This window comes from Maniola jurtina, chromosome 21 (genome assembly GCF_905333055.1).
Source record: "Maniola jurtina chromosome 21, ilManJurt1.1, whole genome shotgun sequence".
Taxonomy (NCBI): domain Eukaryota; kingdom Metazoa; phylum Arthropoda; class Insecta; order Lepidoptera; family Nymphalidae; genus Maniola; species Maniola jurtina.
The window spans coordinates 4,511,419-4,523,308 of record NC_060049.1 but is presented as its reverse complement, the minus strand read 5'-3'; the positions used below and the strand labels follow the sequence as shown (position 1 = coordinate 4,523,308).

The following is an 11,890-nucleotide window of genomic DNA, read 5'->3' as shown; positions in this document are numbered from 1 at the left end:
ATCTCAATACGACGTCCGTCGTAACGAGAAGTCCGACGAAGCCGTCCAGACAAAGCAATCGTGTGATAAGTGCAGGACGAAGGAACGACTCGAACTGGCCTACGTAGATAGGGCCCTATTTTTTTTTTAATTTACAGACTAGCGCTTGGCTGTAATCAGACCTGCTAGCAAGTGATGATGCAGCCTAAGATGGAGCGCGCTTACCTAGAAGTTGCATGTTCACTCTTGACTTGAAAGTACCCATATTAAAAGTGGAATTGCATTCCATATCCTAGCGGTTCGGAGTAGAATCGAGGTTTTGTTGAAGTGTAGGCGTGCTCGTCATTTACCACGAGATCAAAGGCGTGGAACTACCATGTTCCTCTTTATGCTGTATTTCTAGGGCATGATTTCACAATTATTATGATTTTCCTCGCCAATACTATTGGCTCCGTTGGGGAAATAAAATATTGTATTCTCATCAATTTTAGCTTCGATAGAGAATGGGGATTCATCCTTCACGTAGTCCACTTTGCTGGTGGATATCCTGGTGGTTTGGCTGCTAGGCTCCTTGTAGAAGCTGGACTTGTTCCGATAGGTCGAGGACATGGTGGTTTCGCGACGGGTATAGTCGAAGTCGTTGCGGTCTGGATGTTTGCAGAGTAGCGTCTCGTGGAATGCCATTCGGTACCTGGCGAAGGAAACATTTATATGTATTACTATATTATAACATACTAGAGGATGCCCGCGACTTCGTCCGCGTGGATTAAGGTTTTTAAAGATCCCGTGGGAACTGTTTGATTTTCCGGGATAAAAATGCCTATGTCAATTACAGGGATGCAAGTTACCTCGGTACCAAATTCCGTACAAATCGGTTAAGCGGATGGGTTTTTAGGAATCCCGTGGGAACTCTTTGATTTTCCGAGATAAAAAGTAGCCTATGTCCGTCCCCGGGGTATAAGCTAACCCTAAAACCTAAATTTAGTCAGAATCGGTTAAACTGTTGGGCCGTGAAAAGGTAGCAGACAGACAGACAGACAGACAAACAGACAGACACACTTTCGCATTTATAATTCTTTCGAAGTGGGAGACTATTATACAAAGAACCTACATGCAAAACCTCAAGTTTCTGTACAATTTATTTACTTAGCGGTTTAAGCTATACTTTAATACACATACTTTTTGTATGTATTATGTCCTAGGCATAGTTACCAACGGCGAGGACATCATCTATGGCCAAAAAATTTGTTACGATTAAACTTTGAAAGGCAAAATGGGTTATTTGTAACCCATCTTCAGTTTCGAAGATTACCGAATGAATGATTCTGAAAATTCTTTCACTGATTGATAGCTACATTTACCACCAAGTGCCCACTACAAGTTATATGCATGTACCACGGATAAAGTCGCTAGAAAAAGCTAGTAAAATATAAAAAGGTGTACTTTTTAAATATAATGTAAGGACTTGTACTTGAGATTGGATCCCCAAAATGGTCTTCGGTCAGCATAATATAATAACTGTATCTGTTAGGGCACAGCGCTGGTCAGAGATAATATAACGAAAGGTCAAATATTTCTCAAATTCAAATTCAAATTCAAATTCAAAATGTTTTTATTCAATTAGACTTTTACAAGTTCTTTCGAATCGTCAAAAGCATCTACCACTGGTTCGGAATGCCTTTCCTACCGAGAAGAACCAGCAAGAAACTCGGCGGTTGCTCTTTTCAAAGATTTGATATACAATATTATGCCATGTATAAAAGCAATTGAAGTCCTGCGCATTGCTGGAGCGAATCGAAGTTCAAATCCACGCTTTTTTATCATTTACATAATCTTCGATAGTATAATATGCTTTTCTCAAGAGCATATTTTTAATAGTTTAATAATTTCTGTGTCATATTTTACTATTTTGTACATAACGACATAACAACATACTAAGCTGGGTTCTAAAAAGGACCTACGCAACCGATAACGATCACATAAATAAGAAAACGTACCTAGATAGAAGCACTTAGAATTTATATTTATTCTCCTCGAAATATTAATAAACGGGCGAAGTTTGTTTAGATATAAATGTAAATCGTGTTACAATATTTATGAAATTGATGAATAAAATATCGATTTTGTGAATACCATTCTCAGCAACGAAAATCTAATAAGTACCTTTAACTACGTTTAGGACCCAAAACCTTTCTTTCACTAACTAGTTTTGCTACCATAAATCGTGATTAAAGACTGCCGAATTTCGGCTCTTATAAAGACATTTTTCCTAGCGGGGGAAAATCTCTTTATAACTCGATGTTCTTTCCGTCGTACAAATCGAGGATTTTACCTACTAGAATTTCACGACCTCCTGACGCATTAGTGATCTTTTAAGTGAGAGGTGCCAGGTTCGATTATATATTATATGTATATGATGATTTATAATATATTATAGCACCAAAAAAAATCTGTTAAAAAAATCTCCCATTTCCTTTGACGAATGGCTAGATAAATGATAAAATGTTGACTGATTTCATTCAATACGTCTAAGCTTATTGAATTCGGAAGAGATTTTTGTATATTTTTTGTCGTTCATCCTATTTTTTCCCCGGTTCGTCTGGATAGAATGTTTCCAAATTTTTGTAATCAAGCTCAACTTACAAAGCGAAAACTCGTTATGAGTTTTCAGCAGCACCTCCAAATTATGATTAAATTGAAATAAAATAAAAAGGAAAAGAGCTCGCTTCGTTTCTACAGAAGCCCTTATCTCGAGACGAATATTTTTATTTATAGAGAAACTAACTAGTCTCGCCTTCACATGAATGGGTTTTACTTTTTCTAGAATATATCTAATCTAATGAATCTAAACTTTTTATGCTTTTTCACTTTGTTTTTCACTAAAATACCTATTCGATCGAGGGCGAAAGCCGCATTGAAGCTTAAAAGTCAAAACGAAAGTCACAGACAGACGCGGAGAGCTTTTGTTACCATTTAGGAATAAAAAAATTCAAAAGAAAAACCGACTTCAATAACCACAAACACTAAAGAGTAAAAAATAATTCAATTTATCACCGAATACATATAATATTATGTGAGTAGTAGGTACACAAGAGTCAATGTAGGCATTTTTTGGAGCCGGAGCCAATTAGTCACACGAAACTTCCACATTTCATATAGTTTGTGACTCCACATTGGCACTTCATTGTGACGTGGAACTGAGAGTGGTCATGGCTACAGCTGCAGAAACATGACACCCACCTGGCACTCATGTCATTGACAAGACGGGTTGGCAGTCGCTGACACATATAGTACAGAGCACCTGCGACGTTGATGACATGGAACTGAAAGTGGTCATGGCTATAACTACAGAAATATGTCACTCACCTGGCACTCATGACATTGTACAGGATGGGGTTGACAGTCGCTGACACATAGTACAGAGCACCAGCGACGTTGATGACATGGAACTGAAAGTGGTCATGGCTATAACTACAGAAATATGTCACTCACCTGGCACTCATGACATTGTACAGGATGGGGTTGACAGTCGCTGACACATAGTACAGAGCACCAGCGACGTTGAATAGGTGCTCGTTGATGACGTGAAACTGAGGATGATCGTAGCCGTAGATGAAGAAGAGCCTCTGGACGTGGAACGGCGCCCAGCACACGAAGAATGCTATCACGACCGCAACTAGGAAAAAAAATAACTGAAGTTTCCATGATCTCATCCATAATAATCTTTGCAAATTGCGCTCAAGCCTTTGAATTCCTCGCTACGCTCAGGATTCTATTTTTGAACATTAGCATCCTTTGCTGACTCGGAATTCAATACAAACTCTCGCGACAAAATGACATCTTTGCAGCCTTGCATAACAAATAACTATTTTAACTTTAATTATTTACGGAGGCCTCCAAATTGCTCTAAGGTACTGAACATAATTGGCATTTAAATAAAGGACTTCTCAAGGTTTGGAGGCCACCTAGACCTGGGTCCTAACCTTGAAAAAAAAAAGTGTCATTTCCTGTACGATGGAAATTAAAATGTGTTATTATTCTTGTACGATGGAACGGAACAATTCGTAAATCGTATGCAAGCCCTACTCACACTTGACCGATATTTAAGTGACATAAAGATACTTTTTAACCGACTTAAAAAAAGGAGGAGGTTCTCAATTCATCGGAATCTTTTTTTAATTTTTAATATCAGAAAACCGAGGGCTTTTTAAAAACCGAAATCCGCGCGAAAAGTCATGAGCATCAGCTAGTCTAGTAATAATTTCAAAGACATCGTTTATCGAGGAGAAGCATCAATCTGGAATAAAGCCCGTGGATTTCCGCACTGTCAAAGTTCTGAAAAGTTTGTAAATGATTATTATGCAGGATGTAAGCAATTCATCAGGCTTAAACTTGAAACTAAATGATCGCTTACAAAGTTAAAGCGACGGATCGCGGATTGTCTCGAAACCGAACAAAATACAGTGAAGACCTACCTAATGCTGAAATAGAGATAATGTGACGGAAAGTCTTTCTTCTACTTTTTTGGCCTCCGCTGTCCGACCGACCGTCTGTCCGTCTGTCAGCGGGCTGTACCACATTTTTGTATGAAATTTTCACAGAATGTGTATTTCTATTGCCTCTATAATATAATACTAAAAATTACAAAATGACTGCCATGTAAACTCAAAGAAGTACAATATGACTTGTTAAACTCAAAATTTAAGAAGTATCATATAATCTTGTACGATGGTGTACCTACTGAACCCTTCGCATGCGAGTCCGACTCACACTTGAAAATATGGTTTTTAATTTAATTTGTACATATTTATTTGTACTTCAGCTGGTTAGTTGCGAATCTGCTAAGTTGAGAATCTGGTGACTTGAATATTTGGGAAACTGCTCGTAAATTATATTTTAGACTGCGAAGAGCACTTAGGAGTCGCGCGCATTTTCGTCGTTTTTCTCGGTAGAAAATGCATTACATTGTGAAGATAGAAGTCAATTTATGCTATGTAAAGTTTTAGATTGCCACTTTGATTCACTTCCATTGTGTGTTGTGAGAATCGACCCTAAGGTTAAGATTTATAGAACGCACTTTGCATTTTCTCAGACTTAAAACGAGACAGCGTTATGCCGCTGGCATAAATCTGTCTCGTTTTAACTGGAACTTAAGTCTAAGCAAAGTCAAAGTGCGTTCTATAGATTTCAACCTTCGAGAAAACTACCTACGTTATCAACTAGATCATGTTTATGTAACATGTCACAAAGGCGCCGTACCGCTTTGTAGAAACTCAAAGTTAACTAACTTCTGAAAGGAACAGGGTTCTTTGTTTATGATAGTTTGAACACAAGAACAACTTATGCAAATGCAAAGTAAACTTAAATGAATCTCTTATATAGAAGCCAGAGTTACTAAAATGAAAGGAGCGAGAATGTGATACGACGTGATAGTTTTATAGAAATTTTAAATAACTTCATCACGCATGACTTTACAAGGAGCGACGCTCTCTCCGTCACTCGCTCCATACAATCGTAGTTCCGATTTCATTTGAATATTAAGCAACCAAAGTCCATGAAATTTTGCAGACATATTCTAGAAACTAATATCTCTGCCTGTGGTGTTTTAGATTTTTCTAAAAATATGTAGTTTCAAAATTACAGGAGCTCAAAGATTTGTATGTGAATTTTTGAGACCGCGTAACTTTGAAACCGAATATTTTAACAGAAATCTGGAAAACCACAGGCATAGATATTATTATTATTATTTATACGGTCGTGACGTCATAATTGACTACATTGCCTGGAATTGCGGAATTCCAATCACCCGTGTGAGCGTACCTTAAGGCAGTACTAGAATGTTTTGTTCACTTCATTAGAAGTATTCTAGGTTTTCAGTTTTCACGAACTTTCGTGAAAAACAGCTTGTTTAATACATAGAAACTAGAAAAGAAACAAAAACATTACGAACTTTTTCAGTTAACTTTAACCTAAGCTTCATTAGGTAGTTTTTTAAATGATCGTGGTAAGATAAAGATTATAGTTGAGGTTTGGACACACACAACGCGTGACGTCAGCTACGTGCGTCGGAAGAGTATACGACGCGGCTTCTAAAAGGTTCTAGGAAGTATAAAAGCCGCAAATCGCAGCGCAAAAGCCCGTGAACGCCGTGAACAATGCACATTATTGTTTTCACATCACGTTTTCATGTTCACGAGCTTCCACGAGCGAGCAAGGTTGGTAAAAGAAACAGTAAAAGAACGAAACATTTTTATTTAAAACAGGATTAAAATAATGTTTAAAACAGTTTTTTAATTCAAAGTATGTTGAAAGCGCTAATTGTTTTAAACAAATGTTTGCCAAGAATAGTAGAGCGCAGCCCAGCTGCTGCATACTTTATACAATTTTTAGGATTCCGTACCTCAAAAGGAAAAACGGAACCCCTATTGGATCACAGTGTTGTCCGTCATCTGTCGTGTTTGTCAAGAATAAAACTTATAGGGTACTTACCGTTCATTTATTTTTATGCATAAAAGTTTTTGATTTATCGTGCGAAATTTTGGGAAAAAATACTCGAGTACGGAACCCTCGGTGCGCGAGTCTGACTCGCACTTGGCCGGTGTTTTATATTATAAATCTTACACACGTACGTGCGCGTTAGGTGTACTTTTACCATGCAGTTTGCCTCGCGCGTTGCTTCCGCATTTTGTGTTTAATTTCGTGGCTATTAGAGCTCCAGCTCCCAGGTAACATAATTATCTAGTTAAATTAAGCCACCGGTATCATGATTGGCCTTGTTTTATTAGTGACCTTGTTACTAGTTTACTCCGCTAAAAGGCTGAACTGTACCCCTAGTACAAGTTTACACATATCGAAAACTTTCATAGTTATCGTGAGACCACAATGTAACGTCAAAAGTAAAATAGATCTGATGGTTTAATGTTATAAAGTATAATATTCTACTTTACATTTTTCATTTTACAAGTTTTTGAAGTAAGAGTCAGATTTTTTATCTGACAGAAGTGACATTCATGCGTTACTTTCGCTAAAAATGGTCGCCATACAGAACAGCCGTTTTCTTTCACATCTTTTCTAGTGTCTTAGATGAAAAGCTCTATTTTTGCTCGCTAGGTACATTATATTTAGTTGGGTACAACTAAATATAATGCTACTAGCTAAATCCTTCAACGGCGCGTAAAGGTTATACGCACTATTTTATTTCGCTAAGGGCAGGAGCTTAAGGCTTATTTTTGCATCACAACGTCCGATTAACCATTTTGTAACAAATAGCTACAGAGGAGTTATCGTATCGAGGATGTATCTATCCAGTTCCGTTTCGGAAACTATAGAACTAGTGCTAGGGGCAAATTAACTTAATAGAGACCTAGTTCGCTTTCTCGGTAGTACCTACCTATTTTCATGAAGTTCTAAAGACAAGGGCCAACAACAATTTAAGTTTACAATTGTTCTAAACACGAAGACATTTCTCTGTACAGTGGTTCTAATAGACTTTGATTGTTCTAGTTTGTAATAACTTAGTACGTAATTAGGCACATAGTAATACAAATCTTAGTCTGTATTATTATGTGCCTATTAGGTACTATGGCATCCTAAAAAAGAGGCGGTCAGTGAGGAGAAAACTTGAATTATTGCCTATCAAGTAGGTATCTAAATTAAAAAGATAGAGAAACGGTTGAGGAACAAATTGATCGACCCTTAAAAAAGCTTTTAAAGGTTTTCGAAAATTTCGTCTTTAGCTGCAACTGGTATCTTCTAAACTATATTAACATTGTCATTGCCCGCTCCTAAAAACTACCTTATTTAGGAGGAAAATTACTAGTTAATAATAAATAATAAAAATATATGAAAAAAGCATTATTTACATACCTACTAGTGTTTTTCGCTAGGGAAGGCATTCTGAACCAGTGGTAGGTTTTATTGACGATTCATAAGCACTTTCATTAAAAGTTTATTTGATTAAAAAAACTTTCTATTTCTATAGTTATCATAGTATAAACAACTTACCCAACATTCGTATAACTGCTTTCCTCGACTTCGCCTGTCGTGATTCTCCATCCACATGGTCCTTGAACAAGCCAATCTTTGTCTTTGCACTCACTCGGGTCGACCTGGTAAAAAAAAAACGTGCAAAATATTTTCAATTCGACACGCCGAATTGAAAATCTCCTTTTTGGAGAGGGTTCTTTATATAAATTAGGAATTTAGATCTACGACATTTCTAACTAGTACATATTATAATCTGTACCATAACATTGGAGGAAATCATCATGAGGGAACCTGCATGCTTGGGAGTTCTCCATAATATTCTCAAAAAAATCCGCACTTGGTTCACCGAGCCTTTCTCATTTTGAGAGGCGACCAGTGCTAGCGAATGGTTGATTATGATGATGTCATAACCCCAAGGATGCTGACTCCTTCATCTTCATCATCACTTTGGGTTGGTTTCTGCACTTAAATAAAGAAATTCTGACCCCTTGTTGGATCTGAATTAATTTACTTGTTGAATCTGAAAATATGAGAAGGTAGGTATCTAGGTATCTAGTTACATTTCTATCAGATCTTATACCTATGGAGATTGGATGCCATTTGCCTGCAGGCTTTCTAACTATACAGCTTCCCGAGCTAAGGTACAGAATGATCAATTATTATTATAACAAGAATTCGAGAAGTTTGATTATTGACGAAACTTAGGGAAACCTCGGAAACTTCGAATTAATTATATTATACGAGTATCTACACAATTTTCGAAGTTACTTAAGGGCAATAATAACCTATATAACGTGCATAAGACGCCACACATGTTGAGTAAAAACACAAAATACCTATATTAATAGTAGGTAGGTACTATACGTAAACAAATTTTGTCACAATCTTTTAAACGGACGTCCCTGTGAAATTCCGTGGCCCACCGTCCCATGGAATTTCACAGGGACATCCGTATAAACTCTTTGATCTTCCGGTACAATAAGTGGTCTATGTCCTTCGTCGTACATCTATATTTTATAACTTTCGTCTAAAACGGTTAAACGGATGGGCCGTGAAAAGCTAGCAGACAGACAGACACACAATTTTGCATTTATAATATTGTTATAGAAATTATGGACATTGGTGTGGAAGTTTGGATTCCTTCTCCTCTTCGCGTCGCACCCTCATCACTGAGGATCGTGGCTCCTTTCTATAACTTCAACTTACCGTATATGTATTCCCATGGTAACATACAAGCAAAGGATGAGTATGGCTGGAACGAAGAAGAAAAAGATGCTGCTGATCTCCAGCAGCGGGGATGACGCCGTGAGGGTGCAGAATGCGGAGTCCATCGATATGTTGCCGGAATCTAAAGGAAAAGTGACTTTTTAAACTGGTCAACTCATAATAGTACCTGTTAAAAGTAGTAGTTTAGTAAATAGTTTTTAGTAGGTGTTAAGTTAGCTTAGAGTAACACTGTCGCATTAGGACACCAGCAAGGACAGTGTACAAATAAACGAATAATATGCTATACATAATTTACGTAGTTTTTGCCATTTCAGCTATTGTGTAACTATTTATATTCAAATGAAAAGGTACTTATGTAGTTGAATTTAAAAAATTGAAAAATAATAAATTAATTAAAAAGTTAAAAAAAATCACATTTGAAAATGGCGCCATACTTACCGCAGGTTATTATATGTGGTTTCTAGTTTTAATTTAGACTGGAGAATGCCCACGGCTTCGCCCGCGTGGATTTCGATTTTTTTTAATCCTGTAGGAACTCTTCGATTTTCCGGGATAAACAGTAGCCCGTGTCCTTCCCCGGGGTAAGTACGTCTGTAGTCTGTACCATGAAATCGGTTCAGCGGTTGGGCCGTGAAAACATAGCAGATACACAAACAGGCACACTTTCGCATATTTATAATATTAATAGTATGAATTGAATGGTAGGTAAACAGACTGTTAATAATATAGGAAAGTGTACAGGAATTATTAGATAGGTATTATGAATGGTCATAATGGAGCTTATACAGCTCAAAGATGTAAGAATAGATTGATATCCAAAAGTCGTTAAGGGAAATAATCGCCCGTTTTATTGGACACAGCCCACATCAAATGGACTGAAATGCATTATCCCATTCTCAATAGCCATAGAGCCTTATTAATCGACACCATTACTTTGACATAGATAGTACCATTTGGGTGACCTACTTTGAAGGTCTAAAAAGGGACTTTTCGTTTCTAACATCTAATAATAATAAAATAATCGTTAAGAGGAATAGCCCTAGCGCGTTTACCAGCGCTTTCCGTAAAACGGAAGCGTAGTTTGGTTCAACCAATTAAACTTAATGAAATTTTGTAGACACATTCTAGATTTGATTTAATAAGGAGCCTCCTCGTTTCAAATTCGGACCGCTAAGATATGAAATACCCCTCCAGCATCAGTTTTCCAATTCACTTTTAATATTAAAGTCAAAAGGGAATAGGCATCTTCTAGACCAACGCGCTCTATTTAAAAGGCTGCATCATCATTTGCCAGCAGGTCTGGTTGCAACCAAGCGCCAGTCTAATAAGTTAAAAAAGTCTTATGACGTACAAGTGTAATAGTCCAGAGAAAACTGTAGGTCTATCAGTACTAAGTATTAAGTACATGTTAATTCTCTGTCTCTATTCCCTCACTCTCAGAGTCCGAATAGTAACGACTGTAGAAACAGCTACGGCGTAGCTACTACATCAATTAAAAATAATATAATTACAATGTCCATTATAACTTTGAACTTGAAACATACTATTTGACTTTCAAGCTTATTATATCGTCAGGGTCCTAACAAAATATGTACTTTCAACAAGAAACAAGAGTTAAGACCTTGAAGCCTAAGACAAAGGACCGACCATTTATGTAGAAGGAATTTCGACCACTCTTAGAGCATTCCGAACTATAAGAAGATTAATTATAATTAAGAGAATCCGTTGAAACAAACCGTTAAAATAAATAGAGACTGTTGAGAGCAACAAACCTTTGATGAATTAAAAGAACTTTCGAAAGTCAAGTGTAAGTATTTATATTAGCTGCTTAGATTATACTAGCTGATGTCCGCGACTTCGTTCGTGTGGATATAGGTTTTTGGAAATCCCGCGGGAACTCGCTGATTCTACGGAAGTAGCCTCTTTGTTAGTCCAGGGTGTTAGGTTACACCCTGCAAACCATTGCAAACAGCCAAATCCGTCCAGTAGGTTTTACGTGAAATAGTAACAAATATACACACATGTCACATACACACTAATCTTCGCCTTTATAATATTATATTATATTTTAATATTATATTTTAAGTGTGAGTCCCTGTTAGTATTCTATCACCTATCTCTTTTATCGTTGCATGACATGAGGAGTTTGATGATCCAAATAAAAAATAAAGTAAAAAAAAGCTATTCAAAACATTGTGCTTTTTATTGTTTTTTATTAAATTGTCTAGGTACTTAAAACTTTTTCTCGTCTGAGTGAATGAAAATACCTACTGAAACTCGGGCTTGAAAGCTTAGGTATTTTTAAACCGCAACGTTGTATAATTTACAAAAGGACCACAAAACATTATTTTGCTACGTGGATTTTTTGAAACCTAACGTCTAACCTATATGATTACGACACATGTCTGGGAATTTCAATAGAATTGCTAGGCGGCACGGCTTTACCAGTAGGGTGGTAACTAGCCACAGCCAAAGCCTCACGCCCTCTGCCGGGTAACGAACCTGGGACCTACCACTTATAAGACCACAGCACTCACCACTGCGCTGGTTTAACTAGCAATAATAATACCCTTCTAACAGAATTTCGGGCACGGCGGCCTATCTCCAAGGAGTTAAGCCAGCTGCGCGGAAGATATTATAGTGCATAAGTGTGTGCGCAAACACAAGTGCACTCTCTATTCCCTCACTCTCATAACAC

General features: G+C 37.2%; 1 protein-coding gene across 1 annotated transcript in view; it reads right to left on the bottom strand.

Annotated features, from left to right (window-relative positions):
* Positions 1–230: 230 nt before the first annotated feature.
* The window catches only part of LOC123876322 (neuropeptides capa receptor-like), a 40,081-nt gene continuing 28,421 nt past the window's right edge, over positions 231–11,890 (bottom strand). The window contains exons 4-7 of the mRNA XM_045922550.1: positions 9,172–9,313; positions 7,984–8,087; positions 3,472–3,655; positions 231–670 (exon numbers count right to left, since the gene is read on the bottom strand). Of these exons, the coding sequence (XP_045778506.1) occupies positions 379–670; positions 3,472–3,655; positions 7,984–8,087; positions 9,172–9,313 (722 nt within the window). The 3' untranslated portion in view covers positions 231–378. The remainder of the gene's footprint in view (positions 671–3,471; positions 3,656–7,983; positions 8,088–9,171; positions 9,314–11,890) is intronic.